Raw genomic sequence first — 23,201 nt, forward strand, 5'->3', positions numbered from 1 at the left:
TCTGAATTTGAGTTAAATTGGATCTCACACACATGTTCAAGTACAGACATGCACATGGACACACACACACACACACACACACACACACACATACACACACACACACACACACACATGCACCTAACCTTCACACTACCAATAGGAACAGGCTGTGTGTTCTGTCAGCTGTCAGGGTTTTCGGGGGGAAGACAGGTGTACATGCTATTAAATGTGAACTTGTAATTAATATAGATCAGGATTCAAACATCTGACAGAAACAATGAGAAACGAGACAATGAGAAAAAGAGAGCAGGAGAAACGGTGTCTAACACCGGCACATGGTTAGAGTCTGTGGTTATTAGACAATGGAAAATACACATACACAGAGAGAGAGACACACATGCAAGGTGCCTGGGAGTCTTAGACATAATCTCCTGGATTTATGATAAAACCCTGCGGGCTGATATTACAAAGGGCCCATCCACAGGATGCCCTCGGCTGAAGAGGTGCGAAATCACTTGCAAAAGTGATGACAACAAAACCGACATATTACCTCAACATAAACAAGAACAATGTAGCTTAGCAATGGTTTAGATTGGAATCAAGGCAAAGACACAATTTATTCAAGTTTACATGTGTTTTGTGCGGTTTACATGTGCTTGTGCACAGTTTTGTGAATTAGACAATACCGCCATCTGCTGGTCTAATGACAGTTGATGTAATAATGTGATATTTGCATGTTTTGAATAACATTTCTGATGTTATTTTATTGTGTGTGATGTGTCACACATTCACACTGCTCTGGGTGTTTCTAGTGTGATGTTAGGTTGTCACTAATCTTTGTGAAAAAAGTCTGCAAAAATCCATAGATCATTTAGTTAAGCAACATGTTCTCAACTATAAATATAAACAAGAATAGTGATTCCTCCCTAAGAAACAACCAATAATAATGAATACATCTGCTTTTGAAGACCTTTTTGAGGACGGTGATGGTTGTCAATGTGGTTAATAGTGAGACAAGAGTTAAGTTAAGGGATTTGAACGAGCACAGATATTTCTGTATCATTTTGTAGACAGAGATATTCAGGGTGCCTGTGCGTCTTAGGCCTGCTTTATAGAAAAAACCCCTAGCTGATATTACAAAGACCCCATCTGGAGACTTTGTAAAAAGCATATTATATAAATCACTAATATAGAAAGTAAACGTAGACATTTTTATTTTAGTAAAGTTTAAAAGCATAAACATTCAGAATTTGTAGATTTGTAGACTACTGTTGACATGAGCGTTTAAAAATAGAGCTAAATTAATTAAAATACCAGTTGCTTTAACTGTTTTTCACAGCATTTTTACATTCAAGCTACCATATGTGTTCTTAACTCAGCCAGAAAATCGGGGTTTTTGATGGTTCCCGCACAAGTATGCATTCATACAGCTGTGAAATCACCGGTCATTCCCATCAAGTTTATTTTAGTTTTCTAAAATTAAAACTTTGAAAGCGTATTTTTAAAATCTAAACTATTAACGCTGATTCCCACTCAGATGCACAAAAACACAATTAAAACCCCAGCAAATGTTTGAGCTCTTTTAATTTGAAAAAAGTATTTTCACAACAGAAAAATAGAAATAAAAAAAAACATTTAAATAAAAATGAGGGGAAAATAGAAAAAGAGCACAAAAGCAAGTTTTTATTTCTGGACGTGCAAGTGGCAGGTGTTTATAAAATAAACCCATTTTTAAAAATTCAGCATTTCAACAACAGTCTTGTAAGTATTACACTGTGTGGATAACTAACTTTCAGAAACTTGAACCGTGGCTGTCCAAAAGCATATGTGCTGCTCTTTGACACATTATTCATCATGATAAAATTTCACTTTGGTTGATCAAATCAGGCCTCTAAACACAAAGAGGCTCCAGCAAACAACGAAACATCCAGAGAATGTAATTTATGGGGGTTTTTTGGTACAAAAACGAACAAACGCAGGAACAAAAAATTCCACAAGCCTTTTTTGCGAATCCTATCAGGAAGAAAATGGACAACAAATCTCAGCAGACAATTCTCCACGCAAACAGAAATTCTCCACACAGTCAAGCTCAACACTACAATGCCATGTAAAAAACAACAACAACAACAAAAGCGACAACAGAAAGACATACAGATACAGAAACACAGATGTTTTATTAAAGAGAAGGACAAATAGACGCATTAAAGATGAAGTTCTGCATGACACCAGCTCCCGAGCCGGTCCTTTTACATCTGATTGGACAGGATAGACCTGCAACCCGACCAATCAGAAAACAGATACAACTCTGAGGTAGATCAAAGGTCAAGCTGACCCGCACATCTAAATACACAATCACACACAGACACACAGAATTCGGCTAAACTAAATGTATTAAAGACGACAGGCTTGTTTACAACCGTGTTATGAACCTGTAAGTAAGTCATTCCTTCTTCCTGTTCAGAGATGTTCTTGTGTCCACATTTATGAAAACTAGAGGAAAGCAGAAAGCAAAGACTGAGGAAAACAGATGCAAATTTCCAGGCTACCATTCAGGTTTTCTTCCAAAATCCACTGTAGTAGTCCATACTATTGTAAGTTATTGAAGTTATCAATAGCAGGCAAGAAAAAGTCTTTGGTGGAAAGTGTCATAGTTGCCTTCAAGTTGCCTGTTTGTTACATTGTTTTGATCGAAGAACTGAATCATTTATCAGATTCAGAAGTTTTGGGGTACTTTTCCTTTGCTAAACTGTGATTTCATACATTTCTAAATGGATCCGTTTAGCATTAAGATTTATGGATCTTTCTGCAAATTACAGAGTGCTGAATTTTTTTATTTCCTTGCAAAGTAGAAAATCCTCCGCTATTTAAGTAAATTTATACATTTTCTAATTCCTAACAAATGAAACATTGCACTTCTGTCTTGTAATGAACATCAAAGAAATCCTCATGTGTTTGATGTGTTCGAAAAAAGAAAAATAAATAAAAAATGGCACGAAAAACATCACAATCAACCTAAAACAGAAGGGAAAATGTAAGCTTTCCCAAATCCCTTTATAAATCCCACCCACCACCCACACATACCTCAACTAGTTTAACCCCACCCACTCAACCCAAGCAGTCATGCCCCACCTCCCACCAAACCCCGCCCACCCACCTAATCTTCATCTCAACATTAGCTTCTATATCTAACAGACTTTACATGTGGATTCAATAAAAAACGTATCCACAACAGACACACAGTCCCTGAAACAAAACGTCTTCAGAGCAAAATAAAAAAAAGGAAAAATGAAAGCTTTTGCTTTTAGAGACAGGAATAAGGACCAATAGCCAGCAAGCATTACATCATTCTAAACCCCATCCACTACTAAAAGGCAAAAAGTGGAAGACCAAAAGCAAACAAAAAACTCTTCATTTTGATTGCAACGGCAAATATTTTGTCTATAAAAACATATTAAAAACCATATTTTAAAAAATGTCATGCATCGAAAGGTCTTATCACCATCAGCGCACTCTACATTACTCGCAGACATGGTCTGCGTAAATAGTCCTTGGTAAAAAATAAGCATTTGCCATCTTCTCCTTCCTCTTTCTAGCAAAATAAAACTCTGCTCCCCTTTTTATGTCCATAGATGGTGGAATATTGCCTTGTCTTGGTTGCTGAAGAAAACATTTGCACGTTCAAAAGAGTTTTCTGAGGTTTCTCGTTGATTGCGTGAATCAGTTGATTAAACCGTGGACACATTTTCTGAAACCTGTGCACGAGCGTCACTTCCTCTGATGTCACTTCCTCTAAAAGAAAGCAGAAGCTGTTACCATAGTAACTAGAAGCGGACTGTGTCTGGCTTTGACCTCAGACAGTTAACCTGCAAGCAGACAAACACAGAATCAGTCTCAAGAAACAATTCTGCGAATCATTTTTTTATATTTAACAATAAATACAACCTTCATTTATTTCATTCATGGCTGTTCAATATTATATCGATCTAAGAGTTATTTGTTATATTTTTACTTGTGCTACAGCAAATGAATGCTCCAGCAATAATTGAGGGATAATTATTTCTGTATACTGTATTTTATTGTATTCAACTTTATTGAATAGACCAATATTCATCGGACGTGCAGTTAACTTCCGGATTGTGTTTGACAAGTGTCTAATAATATAACTATTTATATTTTATATCATTTATTTTAATATTCATTAATTGTATTATTTTACTGTATAATAATTGTATTAAATTGCCTTATTTCTAGATATGAAAAAAATATATATCTTAAATACAACATAAAAAATATACGTAATATAACAATATGAATGCAAGAACAACAAAAAAAACGAATTACCATTTTATTGCTTGTTGGGTTGGAAAGGATATGATGAATGGTCAGAAGAGGAAACCTCTTGCGGCTGTACACTAGTTTCCTGCTAAAATGACCAGTCACAAAATTACATTTTCATCCAGACCAAATCCAAAATAATTGGTTCAATAAAACAACAACAGACAAACGAGGATAACAACCTGCATTATAAATGAAACTGAAGTACAGAACTGACCTCAGACGGGATAGCAGCTGGCTGGATGTGGGCGTATTGAGGGATGTAAGCTCCTGGCATTGCTGTGTTGGCAGGAATAAACTGCAGAAGTGCAAAATCAGGAATTTAGTGGATTTATTAAAAACACAGGTGCTGATATTATTTATTAATTATCATATTCGCTCATGCCATAATAGCGCAAGCTGTGTGAGAGGATCCTACCGTTGCAGTGCCGCCCAGAGAGAGATGGCCCATCTGCTGGCTGAGGGGAGCCAACATAGCGGACTGCTGCATTGACATGGGATGTTCCATAGAGGGCGACAGAACTGCTCCCTGCAGTGGAGACATGAGGACATAATGAGAAAACAAATACTTGACATCTACAGGGAAAGAGAAGGAAACTATTCAAGTACAATTGCAGTGCAAACCAGCGATATGTTGCCCACATGGGGATAGACTTGGTAAATACTACAGGGAATTCATTATTATCCTAGAGTCAACACTGCACTCAACACTGATGTACTTTCTCAATACATGTTTCCAATCTTATTGGGAATGATTCATCAATGCATATTTAATCAAAAATACACAATAAATATTTGTTATCTTTAAACAAAATGTCAAAACTTTCTTCTCTCTCGGAACAACTTTTCTGACATCACTAAGGCCACAAAGGCTCGATAATTGCTCACAATTCAATCGATTCCACCTGGATAAAGTGACACTCTGAAATGCAACACATTACATAAATAAAGTTGTGAGTGTGTCGTGAGTCGTGAGTGTGATTTCACATTGACGTCACACACACACACATCCATCTGATGCTGTGATCCGAGAGAGAGACAGAGAGAGAGAGAGAGAGAGAGAGAGAGAGAGGCAGAATCATTGGGTCTTACTGGGTGCTGCATGATGTAAGGCTGATGCATCCATGAGGGATTCTGTATCTGGAGACAAACATACACAGATGTTAGATCAGGTAGCAGGTGCTGATATCAACATAGCGTGAATGTGAGACAGGTGAGAAAGAGTACTTGGTAAGTGGACATGGGAGAGATGTATGGAGACATTCCTGGCTGAGCCATCAACCGGTTCCCCATTGGATAAGGAGCAGCATAGTACCTGTGAGACATTGAATAAAAGAATAAATGAGTCCGATACCTCATTATACATGGCAATGAGTTTAGTGAAAATATTTCTGGTATTTTGAGAGAGATTTTGATAACAAATATACTTGTATCTTATTAAATGCAACTGAGTACTGATAAAAATTGTCTAAAACTATTTTAATTGTTCGTGCTTTGGACTTTTTATGAAATATGCTATATGTTTCTAAAGTAGGGCTGTCAAATCGATTAATCCCAAGTAATCAATTGTTTATATAATGAATGTGGGTGTGGCGTGTATATTTATATCTATATAGACGTTTCATCTTAACAACATAAACAAACGTTACTGCACATGACCCCAACTAAACTTCCGGTACACATTCACAAACAATAGAGTGCCTGTAGGTTATTTCTGATAACAATCAAAAGAAACCGAGAAGAACCGTTACCTGGCTAAACTTGTCTCTCCAATATTTTTAATTTAGACTGCAATACCAAGCTCAAACGCTAGATGTCAATGTACCATACTGTTCGTTTAAATGCAACAAATTATTTATTTAATATAATGAACATACAACGAAATTCAACGAATCGTTTATTACATACAATTATTAAACAGTAAAATAATAATACAAATTAATATGAACATAAATTAAATATAAATTGTTACTTTATTAGATACTAGCCCAACACAAAACGGAAGTTAACTGGGGGTCAGGTGCGCGCGCGTCCGATGATGAAATGTATATATTTAAATAGGAGTAATACATATCAGCGGTGTCTAGTAAAAAGTATCATTATTAGGGCAATTTTATTTGCTTTACTTCCTTACATTACAATGCACACAGTGTACTTGACATTTTCCTTTACTACTCAAGTACATTACAAATCTATTATCTTTCTTTTACTCAAGTAATTTTACATAAAAACATTGGAGTAAAATTACTTGATCAAAAGCAAGAAAATACTATGATTTTTAATATACCTCTTTAATGTAAAAATGAACATATATTTATCAAATGTTGTATCTATATCATTAGAAAAGTATGATATAGGCTATGCGTTATAATGTAGGGAAGTAAAAAAAACACTCTTATGAAGTAAACATATTTTATCCTAGAGAGTAAAAATAATCAAGTACTTTAGACCTCTGATACATATTTATTCATAATGTAAATTATATTTAAATATAGATTTATATATATTTATGTAAATATTTCCTATATATACACATACTGTATGTACCCTGTTTCTTACCCATTCTGAAGGGCAGCATTGGGGTCATAGGTCAAGGTCATTCCACTCTAAAAAAGTACAAGAATTGTTTTTAGCGGTTGACATTAGTTTGCAGTTAAAATATAAAAAAATACATTTGCGTAAGGCAAAATAACTAGAACCAAACAATGCATGATGTCCTACGCAGTAACAAATATAAATGGCTCTTTTCACATCATGACACACCCCTCGCCGTCTGTCAGCCTCACGCACACAAATAGAAACAGGACTTACTAGTCTCACCTCGGCGTCTCGTGTCCAGGATCTGCCATTGGGGATGTATTTAGCCTGACTCTGTCTCTTCTTCTGACCGCCATCAGCAAACTTACACAATAACGGCTCTGATGCACCTGTAATACGCACACACATCATCTCATTTACTGTACCGGACAAAGAAAAAGGCTCAAAATAGCCTATAGACGAAACTATTATATGTCCTTGTGTGTGTATTTACCCAGCATTCCAGAGGAGGATTTAATGAACTTCCCATTGAAGTGAGAGATCACAGCATCACATTTCTCTGTGGACTCCATCCTGAATATAAAGAGAGAATGACACATCCGCACAGAGAAAGAAAGTATCTGACAACGTTTCACACATGAAGAGATTGTCACTGACCTGGCGAATCCCACTCCCCGGCTGACTCCGTTAGTGTCACGGAGGATGCGTGTGGAGATGACCTGTCCGAAGGGTTTGAGGAGGTTCTCCAGCTCCTGCTCATCCATAGAAATGGGCAGGTTGGACAGGTACAGGTTAGTCGGGTCCTGCTCCTGTTGCTGTATTCAAACAATATATAGTAAAACACACGGAATGAAGTTACGTAATGTTAAAATGTCATTCAAAACCCACTTTAATTCAGTTATATAATGTATTTCAAAGTGAAACACGATATGAGATGTACAGTGGAAAAAAGGTAGGGTGCGAAAGTTTGCAGATCTGGTTGACGTTTCTTTTGATGTGAGAGCTTTGCGAACACTATACAATTCTAACAACCGAGGTTTAAATAACAAAAGTCAAATAAATGTCTATAACGCTTTTCACAGTTTTGTTGCATTGTTGGAAAGCAGCTTTAAGTGCATATAGAAATATGTAGTTTTGAATATGAAAATATACAGAACATACAGAATACATAGTATTATTGCAATTTTCTAAATACGTCATTCTTTGACGAAACTGAAGCTGTAGTGTGTAAAAAGCTATTCTACATGTATCAGCAGAAAAAAGGGAACGGACAGAAATAGACGTCATTCCTCAACACATGACCATCAAATGCATTTGCACGCTACACACACACGCTAACTGGAAAGTGGGAGAGTAAAATGCTGACAACAGAAAGGAAGAAAAAGAGGGCAGATTAAAAATTGAAGATGCAGGCAGAAGCGCTCGGCAGAACCTGCGAGAAGGTCACTGCAGGATTTCTGCAAGAGTACTTCTCTGCCGCACAAACGTGCACAGAAAATGAGTGTGTGAATGGACGAGTGGAAAGGAAGAGAGAAGAAAGCAGTTATTTCCTAAACGATCTGAACAGACGAGGCATGATACACAGATTAAAAAGTGATGTCAGCGTTGACTCACCTTGGCCATCTGAGCCTGAACTCCAGTTGTCTTAAGTGCTGCAACGGCTTTCTGTGCTGACACAGGACTGTCAAAATCCACAAACCCATATCCTACCAAAATGACACAATGCTTTACCACACACACACAGAATACCTAATCTGAAACAAACCACTAGACCAAACATACATCCTTACTCTGGGAAATGTTGAGGCCACAACATCATATATCTGAAGTCATTATTTGAGGTTATATTATGACTATTTCATACGTAGGTCCAACAATAAGCATGCTACAATGATGGTATTACATATCAGACCATAATTATATGTTAGAAGATAAATATCAAGCTGTCCACAGACGTCGCATTTTGAGCTTTATTCATTTTTATTGTGTTTTAGTTACTCGCCAAAGCCAATTTGGGGCTTATCGAATGTTCATGTTAGACCTTGGTTACACAACAGTTACAAGTAAACATAGAATTACATGACAAACCTTTGCATTTGTTTGTAGTCTTGTCAAGTATGGCTTTAGTGGACACGATTTTACCATATCTGTTTACAAAGAGAGCAAAACATGCGAGGTTAACCATGGCTCAGCTCTCCAAGTCAGTCGTTGTGTTAAATGACACTACAGCACAGGAATTCATGACCTGCAGGACATGAAACTCAAGATCTTCAATAATCCCCGAGCTGAGAAAGAATAACACCACCCAAAAGAGCTCTCAAAGTCCTTTTTAAACACATTTAATGCAGAAACAAAGGGCTGATTGTGACAGAATCATCTGCAGACACTTGATGCCGTCACTCCGGGTGCTGTGTGACAGACAAGGGCCGAGCTGCTTTAATGAGAGTCTATGTGAAGCCTGTTATTACAGCACACGAATCACCACCGTCCAAAGAAAAACTCAGTGCTTAGCATGTAAGGAAACAGTGTTAAAGGGATAGTTCGCCCAATTGTTTTTTATATTTTATCATTTACTCATCCGTCGTGTCTGCATGACTATATTTCTTCTGCAGAGCACAAATGAAGATATCGGTAACCAAACATAATTGTACCTCATTGACTTCCATTGTAAAATATCTTCTTTTGTGTTCCACAGACGAAAGAGTCATACACAGGTTTTAAACTGAAAAAATGGGTAAATAAATGACAGAATTTGTATTTTAGGGTAAGATACCTGTTTAAAAGTACAGTTAATAGTACAATTATTATTATTTTTATAAATTATTACTAGATACTGCATGAAGAAAGCTTTCACAGTTGTTAGAACAGTTCATTCATCACACAGGTAATATAAGGTCAGGTCAAGCACATTGCATTGTGGGATACAGTTCCGTACAACTCTCTGATACCCTGCGTGTTTCTGGAAATATTAGGTCATCCCTATTTTGCATGCAGACAGAAAATTTGCATAGTGTGCATGCACAGTATACATACTGCACGCTCCCCATTACAGTCGTACGCTTTACTGAACACAGCCAATGTGTTTATTTTTTAGGCTTTCCCTTTCATTTATTTTAATGTGTGGTAAATAGAAGTGACAGAAAAGAGGGTGTGATGTTAACACAACATAGGAGTCATGGAAGAAGTGCGCTAACCACTGGACTCGAATTGGAACGACTGTGTTTCTTGTGAATGTATTCGCATTTCCGCAGGATTAGATTTATTGACGCGTCCCTCACGGGGCTTGCGCAAGCCGTGACAGTAGTGCTGACTGCAAAGGGGCTATTTTTCATTCCCCTCCACCAAGGGCCCTATTTTCGACTGTCATATATACAGAAGCATTTCCCTGGCTTAATAAATAAATGTTTATTCATGCACGGTGTGACGTTGGAAGTGCTGCGCAAGCAAACGCTTGTTGTGAAAAGGCGTGTCCCGTGACACAAGGGAGGGAAAAGCAGAGCCAATCGTGTTTCGCGCGCGGATCACAAGACTTCACAAGCTGGAGGACCGCATGACCTTGCCCCTGACCCGTGTGCTCGAGCGGGGAGGCCCGTTTCCTGCCCCCACCGGCGGAATTCAGTCAGCGACTCCCAGAGCGACTGCGTTTCTGCCTGATGCGGATCAAGCAAATCAATCCGCCACCGGAAAGCGAGGTTACAATGTCACGCGAGACCTCAAAGCTGAACGGACACATTACATATGGTGATTTAACTGAAATATAGAGCCGCTGGTAACAAGCATGAATTCAGTGGTATTGTGTGTACAGTTGGAATGCATGTATGACCCCGGCTTCACTTTTAACCAGGACACAAGCCAAGAGGATTATGGGCCCCCCAACTGTCTCTTTACAATCAATTTGAGGGATTACCATGGCGATGGCTGTTCTCCCGGGGGCTGTGAGGGGTAAATTAAGCCAGGGTAAGAATGTTTGAATGGAGCACACACAGGATCAAGGCGCCACTGCTGTAAAAGCCCTCTCACGCAGTTATAAACACACACACGTTTACGAATAATATAACGTTGTGTTAGATACGACACACTGATGGCAAAATAACGTTAACAATACCAGATATTTCACTGGGTGCAGCAGCATTAAAATTAGCAGCGGCCGTCTCGCAATCATTTAGGGGAACTAGACAACGCAACAAATGTTTTGGAAACATTCTCAGAACTCTCTGATAGACGTGCGACTTTTCAGGCTTCAGTTTTTGCTGAATCACGGCTGCTGGCCTAATACTGCAGGCATTGCTCACACACTGGTCTGATATGAACCAGCGGATCACAAAACACACTGGGGATGATTCAGATGGTGACATCGTGTACCCACAAGCAAAGAAAGAGAGAGAGGTCTGATGTGAATAGGGAGTTCTACATCAACATTATCTGCCATTTGTGAAAAAAGTTCGAGGTCATGTTATGAGCATGCACAGGAATAGTTTACACAGCCACGGAAAAAAATATATAGTCCATGTCAAAATGATTATTTTATGTGTTAAGGTAAAATTATCCTTACAATACTCCTAACAATATTTTCAATGATGAAATTTCAAATGATTTTGTTTGCATTTATTTGCAGAAAATGAACACTGGAGTATCAGGTCAAAAACAGACCCCAAATACTGCAAAGAAAAGCAATAAAACAGTCATATTTCTACATCAATTTTTATCAGATGTGTCTTGTCATGTTGTCAGTATTTTACATTGCTGTTGAATGACTTAATGTCACTCCTGAGGATAATGGACACAACACATCTAGACATTTTTTCCATGGCTGTATATACTATAATACAATGCACATACTGTATCCCACAACTGAGTGCACTCGGTATGACCTCCAGGCTGATGGATAGCAAAGGTGAATTAAAAATTAAAAAAATAACCTATTCAGAGCTCAACACCACTCGCTGTTTGAAAGAAGCTATGTGTTTAGTTCATAGTGAAGATGATGCAGCAAGTTTTATAGTCCTGTTTCACATACTCAAAAAATGAACAATTGACTTAAGTTATATTTATAATAAAATTAAACATATGAAATAAATACTATAGAAAATATGTGATTTAAAGTGGTAATTCCACAATATTCTGTAAACTATATAGCATTTCAATAGACCCCATAATATCAGCAACGTGGGTGGTGAGGTTTAACTGGATATTAGTGGTGAAGATAGTTGAATTGTTGTGGATGTTTTTAAGGTAAACAGGCTCATGAGGGTTTGACAACCAATGTTCGGCCTGCTGACAGACACCTGCTAAAATCTCACACTATAAATAAAATACACAAAAATAAAATTGCATTTGTCATAAATTCTCATCATTGATAATCTTGCTGATTCGTCTTGCACCAGCAATGCAAATGTCATGGGTTGGAAACCCAGGGAACACACACTTAGAAACATAGAAAAATATACCTTGACTGCACTCTTAGTCAGTTTGTATTATGTTTGCTAAATGCATAAACGTGAATGGAATGACTGTCAGAAGAACATGACAGTAACCGCTGACTAAAGTACTCACGGCTGGCAGAGTTTGACAAGGTCATGATCGGTAGTCCCTGGTGGTAACCCGCGGATGTAGAGGTTTGTTTTGCTGAGTTGCTCCCAGCCGGTCGTGCTGCTGCTACTGCTGCTGTTGTTGGTGCTCGGACTGGGCGGGGCCATGGGGAGGGTGGGTGGAGCAACTGGAGGCTGTCAAGGAGAAGAACAACAATTTCATTGATTTGATCGAATTCAAAAGCTCAACCATTGGCTTAAACTGTTTTAGCGACCATTGATTTGTGTAGTTTTGTTTGCTGAAACAGATAATAAATACCTTCTTATTCTTCCTTCAATATTAAACTCCTTTATTAGAAAATCTTCACTCATTGAGACATTACAGGTATTAGAGCAAAAAGATAATACACCTCTCACCCTCTCCTCAAACATGCTGCGTAGGGGCCAGTCCATTCGTCATGATGATATCTATACCTCTATCTGTATCTGTAGTGACCTGGTGTTATTATTGCACGCTCAGTCATCACCAGTGAGTCTACCCACATCCCAACTCCCCACAGTCTTATTCCCATTAAAGCAAAACACAAACAGGCCTACAGGCACAGTCAGCCCTTCAACACTCATATCAGTCCAATCTACGCGTTCTTCCAGAACAGAAAGTGCTGGGACCATTTTACTGGTAGAAAGCCCATTTAACACTGCGGAAATTCATAACGCGCCACCTACTGCTCTCAATTCCTGCCATATAGTGACATTTCTGTTGTTATTTTCTTAATGTCTCTTTACTCAAACTTTCTTACACGTGAAATTTAAAAAGTTAGTATTGATGCCTCGGCTCTTTTACACATGTATAAAGACAGTCAAGAAAAGCATGATAAGGCTGTGGGTGCATTGAAGCGTTTTTAAGGGGTTAAACACGCTAGCGCTCTTCTGAGGATGTTTGAGAGGCACTTGTGGAGGCACTTCACCAGCTATGATATAAAATATCCATGATTTTGCAGATTGGTTTGCGATTTGTTTTATTAAGGTCCCCTGCAGTCTATAATTGTATCCCTAATTGTTGACCATCAAATGAACGTTTATAACAATTTTCCTGCCTTAACATAGCTTGAATTTAACTCTACACCCCACCTTCATTAAGTATACGCAGATGCATGAATATGCTCCGCATTCTGCAATTCCAGACGCTTTTTTAAAGGCCATTCACACAGAGACATTTTTATCTGTACACGTAAAGATTTTGTATCGTATCGGCTTTTCGTCCAAACTAAAAAAAACGCTATTTTGGAAACCAGGTACCAGAGTGGATAAATCTGAAAACGCCTCCCTTGCGTTTTCGTGTGTACAGCCAATCCATATATTTTCTAAATCGATGATGTCATCACCCTGAGCATGCAAAGTGTATGCGCATGCTCCTTCTTTGTAGCAGAATTACAGCGCCACAAAATTATTTGGCATTTATTCTACATCGTTTTGAGTCGGTTTTAGTGGTTTTGTGTGTACGCAGATATCTTCTTGAGACGACGCCGTGAAAAGGAAAAAAAGATTGGATAGCGAAAGCTTTGGCTTCGTGTTGATGTGGCCTTAAACTGTCTTTGGTAAACTGCAGTTTTATGGTTTGTCTTAAAACACATAAACATCACATAAACAACATAAAAAAAATCACCACAGGGGGTCTTTAACACTTTTATTATTCTGCAAAGTTGGGGATGTCATCTGGTACAAATGTAGATACTCACAGACCAGCAATAATATTAACTTTACTTGCATTGTTCAGTCATTGTACAAGTAGGATGAGATGGTTGGCGATTGTGAAATTTGTCACACCCTCCTGCATTGTGATTGGACAGCTGAGTAAAAAGTGAAAGTAATGACAGCCGCATTTGCTTAAAATTTCTTTGCAACAGGAAAAAAACAGAAAGCTCCTAGTGGTCGGTATGGAAAAAAATTATGAAAAAAGTCATCATTTACTAAAGACTGTCGTCAGTGAATCATTCAGTTTTGTGAACCAAATCAACAGATGTATTGAAATGACCAGAGTACTCACGACAGAGTAAATGATGACAGATGCTTTGGGTGAGCTATTCTTTTATGATGTGTTTACAAGGTCATGTAACCGCAACAACAATGCATGGTCAGAACTTTTATTGAGGTATGCTTTTATCCATCTTTCAGTTCCAGTGGTACAACTGTTGGTTACAAAAAACATCATCAAACTCACTCAACTGCACAACATTCTTAAATTTTGAAGTTGATAGTTGGTTTTTGGGGAACCAAAACTGCATCCCTTGAGCGAAGTAGTGATTTCTCTAGAACTCTACTTGAGCAGAGAGGAAGGAATGTTTTTCAGAGAACGATCATATGATGCAGGAGTGCTCTGGGATACAGGATGTGTGGGCCTCTCGCCCACCCCGAACAGTGGCCACCGCAGCCCACATCACTGACTCACTTCCTGTTTCTTAGTCATTCATTAAAGCGGCTTCGTTTTTCACAGCCGTCACAAAATGGCTGCCTGTTAAACATCACCGGGCAACTGTTCTTGTCCCAAAAAAGTGACAAAAAAACAACAGACACTTGAACGCTGCTCAATAGTGAAAGCATACACTTGTAGACTCATGTAGAGGAGCTCACTTGCATGCGGGTTTGTGTGAATATGTGGCCACACCACATAAAAACCCACCTGACAGTATCTCAGTGGGGTTAGTGGGAGATCTCTGTTTTCTGACACACTGACCCATTTCCCCGGCAGCGCCTCACAAGCACTTGTGCACTGAGGTGAAACTGGACGTGTCTCCATAAGCTTGTTAGTGTCTCCTAATTACCGAGGCAAGAGATAGCGCCACTTTACTTCCACGGCAGCGTGAAAACCACACACTCACGATGATTTGTTGGGAACATAAAGCAGAACAGGATTGAGCCAACAGAAAAGGCTGGGGGACACAAAGAGCTCATCCACAAATTGAAATGAGAAAGGTGAACGGGATTGACAGATGGAGATAATGTCCTAGTTTCCGCATCAATCTGTCAGATCACAGAAGGTCCCGCATTTTCATTTTTTACTTTACCTTTCAACATAGAGAGCTATAAATGTTGGCGCTGTTGACTGCCATAGGAACATCTTCCATTTTGCGATAGGGAAAATACCAAAGTCATGGGAAGGGTAACCATGACAGAGAAAAAGCAATGAGTTGGAGAGAGTGCAAGAGGGAGAGAGAGCCAGCAAGGCGGGGATAAGCCATTTCTCATACGTCTGCGTGTCCCTCGGGTCCTGAGCTATGCGCTGTAGTCATCCTAGACCATATGGTTCCTATAAACTGTGAAATCTTGGAGCCCATTAACTTGTGCTACCTCCATCACAGGCCATCCCTCTCTGAGCGCGCCATATAAGCGCCTATGCAAATGCATGTGTAAATGTGTGATTTCACGCAGCGTGTGCGTGAGTGCGTCATAAGTTCTCACATTTACAGAAACGGAACGCATACGACAAGCTATGTCAAATATAATTTCACAGGCCACGCCCACCCGGTCCGCTAATTACCGGATGCAATCATGAATATCAAATAGGCTGCGATTCTTCCTCAGAACACACCCAACTATCTCCTAAAGCAAGTTGCCATGGTAGACTTTCATCACAGACTTCTCTCATCCTCGCCTCACTCCACCCTTTAACACCAGCTCTGGGAATATTAAAGACGATCTTTTTAAACGCCACTCATATTAGTGACGTACTGTACACTTTGTGACGCTTTAAAGCGAGGCGAGGAACGAATTCAAGAGCTTTAAAACCACACAACCTGGATGCACGCAAATAACGAAATGTTGAAATGTAATAAAGCGGAATATCCCTTTATTACAGTGCCATTGATGCAGTTTTATATTCCTAAACTCGCTGTAACATCCCAAAGTAAAGAGAAAGAAAAAGAAACTGGTTTCCGGACTCCGGTTCCGTCAATAGAATTTATAAATGCCGCATTGTGCCATAGTAGCCTACAGTAAATAGTATTAATGTGTAAAAACGACATCTGAATTAGAAAATCTAATTTATAAATGCAGACGACTAATAACGACAGCGGATTAGTTAACCCGAACCAGACGATAGTAGTGGAATGGTATAACGTTACTCAAAAAGCAAAGTCTGTGTCTCACAACCTAGTGAGCCGCCTATCTAGACAGCATCTTGAGGCCTTTATTATTAGGTGTTTGCCGAATTTATGCATTATTTTTAATCAGGTGAGTTCACAAAGCAGCCTATCTAAGGCACAGTTCAGTTTTATAACACAGCAGTTGTAGCGCGCGCACACAAATAAGAGGGGTTAAATAATATCTGTCCCAGGTAAAGGGTCTATAGACCCTCTGTGAGTCCATTCTACAAAGCTCGATATCTTTATCATCATCATCATCATCATCAACTGCAATGTGTCTCACTTCACCTACCTGCTTTCGGTATGACGGAGTTCTTAGCGGATTGGCCGTATTCGCGAAGATCATCATGTATTCCCGTGCGTTATCTGACCCAACGATGAATACAAAAATCTACTCTCAAAATCAGATAGATGATATTAGGTTACAGTAGAGAACAGCAGGTTTTCCACATCGCACTTTTAATGTTGGGATCGGAGTAAAGTGGTAACGTTAATCCGTGCTCGAGGAGGTGCGATTTCTGCCAAATAATAATAATAGTAATAAAAACCTCGCGCGATCGCGTTAACCGATGGTTTATTCCCACCTTGGGTTGTCCGACCAGTTTCGGTAAATCGCCTGGTTCATTGATCTCGGTTCTGTTGCCCGCAGCGAAGACCCACCTACCGAGGACCGATCCATTCTCGTGTCAGATAGCAGGGTGATGACGTATCTCATTCATATTTACGACGCATGTTTTCTTAAATACACATCGATGTAATTTATTCAGTGAATAAGAAGTTATAAACAACTTGATGTTTGAAAACTCTACGTGGACACACAGTCGGATAGGGTTTTACAATGAGTACGCATTAAACGTCTCCCCCTTCATGTGGTTTGGTTCAATCCCGCATGCATGCAACACATTCCACAACCTCTCCATCAGATCCAGCTGTAATACACACAGCCATAGAAACACAGCAGTAACCTGCAGGACAGTCCCACTTACAGATACTACACCCAGATGAAGAGTTTCTTTACATTTTGATGCACCAAATAGTATTAACTCGACTTTGTGAGATTCGGAACACAAACCAAAAGACAGAGGTGTGAACAAGTTCCCCCCTGCAACAGTAATAACAAGGCTGAAATTAAATGACACCTCCTACCGTGTTGCCCAGGGCCTTTCTTATCTGCTGTTTGTCATGGTAATGTTCCTCTGTAATCACATTTCACAGCTTATATACTGACTGAAGGAACACCTAGTGCTATTCAATGGCAGTTTGCAATTTGGTACAAAACAAATATTAAATTAACCGAAATGACACAATGATGTTTAAATGTGCTTGGGTCTTGAATCGACTAGTCTTTTTGCAGGGTAAAACGATTTCTTATCCAGTATGAATAAGAGTAGTTTCTCTGTCATTTAAAAAATTGCATTAGAGTCAAAAGTAGCATGTTTTCTTTCGTCATGCAGTTTTACTCTCTAAGTAAAGGCATGCAATTGTTTTTCTTATTATTAGCACACAAACACGCAAACACTGACTGGCTGATTTTTCCCTTTATGAACTCTTGTCTGACTGAGGTTTCTTGTTCCACACGCATTAATGTGATGTATGTGAGAGTTTAGTGAGGCAGAAAACCAAAGTGATTCAGAGCAGAGGCCACAGAGCTCTGATTATGTGAAGAGCAGAACCATTTTGTGTTGGAGAAATAGACCAGCTGTACAAATCATGTTTTTCATACTTTCTTACATTAAGTCATTTAATACAGAGTGACAGCTAAATTCTGAATCTGTAATATGCAAGTTGCATTCATGCATAGCTTATTTGAACACAACTTGACTAAGTAGTTTCAGCAAAACAAACAACATATCTCAAATCAAACAAAACAGTAAAACTAAAACTAAAAACAAACACATTCTATACATCAAACTCTCAAACAATAATATTACAATATACAGTTAAAAACGGGTTTTATCGTGTAAATTGAATAAAATTATTTTTTTTATCTGAAGGCGTGTGCCTAAATGTTTGAATTTAAAATAGACAAAAATATTCAGTATTAGTGACAACATAGTGATGTATTGTGTACAAAATCTTGGTGGGAACTCTTCTGTTCGACTTAAAAGGTTCTTCACAGTGATAACACAGAATAACCATTTTTGCTTCCACAAAGAACCATTCAAGTCAAGTCAGCTTTATTTATATAGCGCTTTTCACAATTTTCATTGTTACAAAGCAGCTGCAGAAAACATTGACTATAAGCAAAACATATAAGGTTAACGCAGGTCAAATATCAGACAGACTATAAATTCCTATATGCAGTGTTAATTAAATAAAACTATTGTTTCAAAGAACCATCTCTTTCTTATAGATATTTTTTCGCCACAAAGAACCTTTTTTGAACCTTCAGATGTCAAAGGTTCGTTCTGGAACGAGATGGTTCTTCCATGGCATCGAAGAACCTTTTGAAGCACCTTTTTTATGAGTGTAGGCAAATGCTGGCAACAGTCATGATGCTAAAGAATAACTTTAGATTTATGTTGGAGTTATAGTTAAAGCCTAAATACCATAATTACATTTGTGAGTTTCCATCATTTTAATGAGCCTGAAATTATTCTTAAATATAATTTTTTTTAGCAATTTACATTTACATTTAGTCATTAAGCATGCAGACGCTTTTATCCAAAGCGACTTACGACTTAAAGCAATTGACCCCAAACATTTCAATTGTATTGTAAAATCAAAGACTGAACCACAGTAACCACAAAAAGTCACAATCCCACTTTCAGACCCAACCAATAACCACAACCACACCAAAAGACCACAGTCAACCTAACAACCCCTTCTTTTACCTTATACAACTCGAACCACAACTTGGTATCAATACTAAATTTTAGTTAAAGCTTAACCAGTCAATTGGAACTGTCTCCTATTATAAATAGATACTCTAAGATTGACAACTACATTTTATTTCTCATCAATCTTTGTTAGCTGGATGTCATTAATGTCAGCTGGGACTAGATTTAATATTGACGTTGCACATTTGAGTTCTGCTGAGAGTATTTCAGTGATCTTGGATAGGACAGCCGTACACCCATCTTAACCACATCTATACTGATTTAAAAAAGATATGTGTGAGTGACCTTTTAAAGCATCTCATATGCTATCTAAGCGAAAAAAACGTGGCTTAATAATTCCCACTGTGATTGGTGTCCGAGCAAATTGTGAGGGTAATTTATGCAAGTAGGCAGTTCTTACTCGTAGGTAAATTAGGGTACTCGATGCGGTCAAGCTCTTTGAAAACGCTTGAAAAGCAAGCTATGTTCTGTATTCTCTGCTGCTAGTGTCCCAGATCTGTTCGACGAGGTGTCTTTTGTTTGGCCGGGTCAGGTCTCTATTGGGTGGATGAAGGGAAATTCAGCCGAGGCTTTGTATCTCTCCAGGGGTGAGTGCACGCACAGCACAGGGTCAGTCACTGAACACCAGAGGTCAAACAGAATGAAGCCCAACAGTCCATGAAGCTGTAGAGGAAAAATTCAATAGGTCAACAGAGATGGGAAAGGAGAGCGAGAGAAATTGAGAGGCAGAAAGCTCTGATTCAGCATTGTGGGAGGGCACAGAGGAGAGGCAGGTAGAACAGCAGATTGTGCCTGTTACAGTTTGACATTGTCAGCTTAATTAACTTTGGCTTTTTATTGGGTCATTGGCGCGATAGATGTCTTCTTCAACATGGCGATGTATAGCAATGAAATATGCTTTTCTGAGAATGATCTTGAACAATGTTTTTGAATGCTGGTAAACTGGAGAATCTCTCCAGTTTAGTAAATGCTAACATTGTTAAGAAAATTCAGTCATCTCTTAACCTTTTTTATTGTCTTAAAGTTTTGTAAAATCCACAAACGCCTTTAAAACAATGACTTGCCAAAAGTGATGCATTTATACTGAGCCAATTGAAAAAAAATGATCAGGAAAGGTTATAATCAGAACATTTTAAGTTGGACTCTGAACTGTTTTTTACAGTGAAATAATATCTCGATTTCTATTATTTTTTAAATCAATTTCCATGCAAAAGTGGGTGACACATTTCCAGGGTGTTGACGACAGTTTCCAACTGTTACTATGCAGTTGCTAGGGTGTTATGCGTGGTTCCTTCACAATAAAAAAATGGTATTTCATGATTTTTAGGTGATTTAAATATTTATTTATTCGTTTTGTTTTATTTTTATTCATAAATCATTACTGTTGGTCACCCTTTATGTTTGCTAGTGGGTTTTGCAAATATTTAAGCAATGTAAGCTTGTCGACATTGTTTAACTATTTCATCGATAAAGTTTTGAATATCCGCTTCCTGAAAAGTAGCACTTTTAAAGGGGTGATTCGCCGGAAATGTGTTTTTCTTTGTCTTTGGTGTGTTATAAGTTGCCTATGCATGTATTAGAAACGTAAAATTGCAAAAATGTAAGTGTCGGAACAGAATAAGTATTTTATCTAAATCGAATCCTCATCCAGACCTGCCTGAAACGCCTCATGTAACCACATCCCGGCAAATCTACGTCAGTTCATAACAGGATTTGACTGAGACCGCAAAATTTAAACGCAAGTGAGGTCTTGTAAATCTCATTGTGCTGTCGCTGGCACAGCCATGTTGCAGAGACGATGTGTGTTTCGTTCCAAAGGACGAGGCAACTAAAAACAAATAGTTACATTTTATATACAATACTGTTCCAGAAAAGTACAGTCCGAATATTCAAGTGTGTGCAGCGCATTTCACGGAAGAATGCTTCACGAATCTGGGAGAGATCAAGACCGGCTGGGCACGGAAGCTTTTGTTAAAAAGTGGGGCAATTCCAATAGTTAAAACTCTGCAAGGGCTGTCTGGCGCTTCAGTTTCGCAGCCTGTAAGTATATTTTGTCTTTGTTGAGTCGTGACGAGACACAGCGTAACACTGGTTGATCAAGAAGGGCCGATGCACTCACGGTATTTATTATGTTACCATTCCCTTCTGTAATGCAAGCTTGTTTCTATCTCACACAAACTCTGTATGATATGGTAGTTTGTTTATAAGAGGCGTTACATTTCCGTGCAATATTCGACCAATCTCTACGCACTAGTGAACTGGCCAATCACAGCACACCTCGCTTTTCAGAGCGATGAGATTTGTAAAATATCAGCGCGATTCAGAAATGCAGAGCGAAGAGTAGATACAAACATGCACAATATGTGGAAAATACAGCGTTTTTTAAACCTTAAATTTAGTTTACTTATTGTATTACATCTAAAGCAAACAATAAAATTCGTTTTAGCCGCGTCAAATGACCCCTTTAAACATATGTGGTTTCCACCCGACAGCAACGATATTCTGGTATATTGTAGATATGGATTTTACTCAGGTGTGTGAGTCAACACATGAATGCAGATTGCACATTCTCTGCACACCAAGGAGAGAAAGGAGATAATGTTAATGTTATTCTTGGCCCCTAAGATTTACACCAAAAAATGTATACACCCACAACTATTGAAAAAAAGTTGTCTTGCATACTAGTAAAACCACACACACACACACACACACACGCACACACACACACACACACACACACACACACACACACACACACACACACACACAGAGAGAATCATGTGGGGGTTCTGTCACTTCCTGTCCAAAAGTCATGGGTTTTAACATGCATTCCTCTCCCATTACACACACAGACACACAGACACACAGACACACACACACGCACACACACACACACTCTTCCCCACAGTTACAACACTGCAAAACAAAGCAATAGTGGCCCGCAGTGACTGGGCTGATGCCGTTGCCGTGCAACCATACAAACTGAGCCTGTAAACACAGTGTCGAGTCTGCGTGCAACGAGGGCCGAGTCTCTGCTCTTGAGTTTGTGCAATCCCCTGTTGCGTTCACCTCTTTTTCCATAAATTTGCAGGGCTGCACAAACAACAAGCACACTACGCTTACAGAGTTCACTCGCACTCGTTTACACGCACAGGTAAACTCACACGGCTTCACGTTAACATGTGCGTACAGACTGTTGGAGAGAAGCTTCACAACGGTCTGTTTTAAAGGACCGGTGGCCCCTCTCAAGGCTGCAGGGTTGAGAGTCAGAACGCTTGGCTTTACGCCCAGACACAAATAGGGCAGTTCGGCTAGCACGTGCTATCTTTCTCTCTCCTTTTCTACAACACGCTAATCTCCCATGACACGCTCATGAATGGTAACAGGGGAAAGGTCAAGCCCACACTGTTCGATGCACAGCCTTACCTGACACATTTCAACAACAGATTTTGATGAAGTATTCATAGTTTCCATTAAACAGGCGATTGGTGAGAATGCATAGCTCTGAACTGATCATTTTTTCCACATTACTATAAGGAAACACTTCACTTGAAGTCGGTGTCTTTATTTAGTCTGCAGAGAATAATAAGGTCACAAGTGAATATGCAATGGAAAGCATTAACTTTAAAGGTGAATTATGCAAAAACTCGTTTTTATTATTAAAATATTAAAATACTTTCCTGTAGCTTTCCTGTAGCTCTGTGGGAAGAGCATTGCGTTGTTGGTTTGTGGGTTTGATCCGAGGGGATTGCAGATACCTATGTAAAAATGTATAGGATAATGCTATGTAAGTCGCTTTGGGTAAAAGTGTCTGCCAAATGCATAAATGTAAATGT

The 23,201-nt window shown here is 38.8% G+C and overlaps 1 protein-coding gene across 5 annotated transcripts; it reads right to left on the reverse strand.

Annotated features, from left to right (window-relative positions):
* Positions 1 to 1,548: 1,548 nt before the first annotated feature.
* Positions 1,549 to 17,155, reverse strand: rbms1a (RNA binding motif, single stranded interacting protein 1a). 5 transcript variants are annotated; one of them, XM_079483322.1, is made up of 14 exons: positions 16,818 to 17,155; positions 12,409 to 12,578; positions 8,944 to 9,002; positions 8,470 to 8,561; positions 7,513 to 7,670; positions 7,349 to 7,428; positions 7,138 to 7,244; positions 6,877 to 6,923; positions 5,545 to 5,632; positions 5,410 to 5,457; positions 4,736 to 4,846; positions 4,535 to 4,615; positions 4,324 to 4,405; positions 1,549 to 3,845 (listed from the first exon to the last, which is right to left on the reverse strand). In XM_079483322.1, the coding sequence occupies exons 1-13, from the start codon at positions 16,872 to 16,874 to the stop codon at positions 4,328 to 4,330; spliced, it is 1,176 nt and encodes a 391-aa protein (XP_079339448.1). In that variant the 5' UTR covers positions 16,875 to 17,155; the 3' UTR covers positions 1,549 to 3,845; positions 4,324 to 4,327. The 5 variants fall into 5 exon arrangements, with proteins under 5 accessions (XP_079339448.1, XP_079339445.1, XP_079339447.1 ...); XM_079483319.1 differs by having other exon boundaries at positions 7,129 to 7,244; positions 16,818 to 17,151; XM_079483321.1 differs by having other exon boundaries at positions 7,129 to 7,244; positions 7,513 to 7,664; positions 16,818 to 17,134.
* Positions 17,156 to 23,201: the final 6,046 nt, after the last annotated feature.

This window comes from Barbatula barbatula (assembly GCF_947034865.1).
Source record: "Barbatula barbatula genome assembly, chromosome: 20".
NCBI classification, from domain to species: Eukaryota; Metazoa; Chordata; class Actinopteri; order Cypriniformes; family Nemacheilidae; genus Barbatula; species Barbatula barbatula.

Coding starts and splice junctions, on each gene's coding strand:
- rbms1a (XM_079483319.1), bottom strand. CDS start 16,874: ATGATGATCTTCGCGAATACGGCCAATCCGCTAAGAACTCCGTCATAC. Junction 12,579..16,817: donor CTCCGTCATACCGAAAGCAG/GTAGGTGAAGTG, acceptor TCTCCTTGACAG/CCTCCAGTTGCTCCACCCAC. Junction 5,458..5,544: donor CTCCCATGTCCACTTACCAA/GTACTCTTTCTC, acceptor GTTTGTCTCCAG/ATACAGAATCCCTCATGGAT.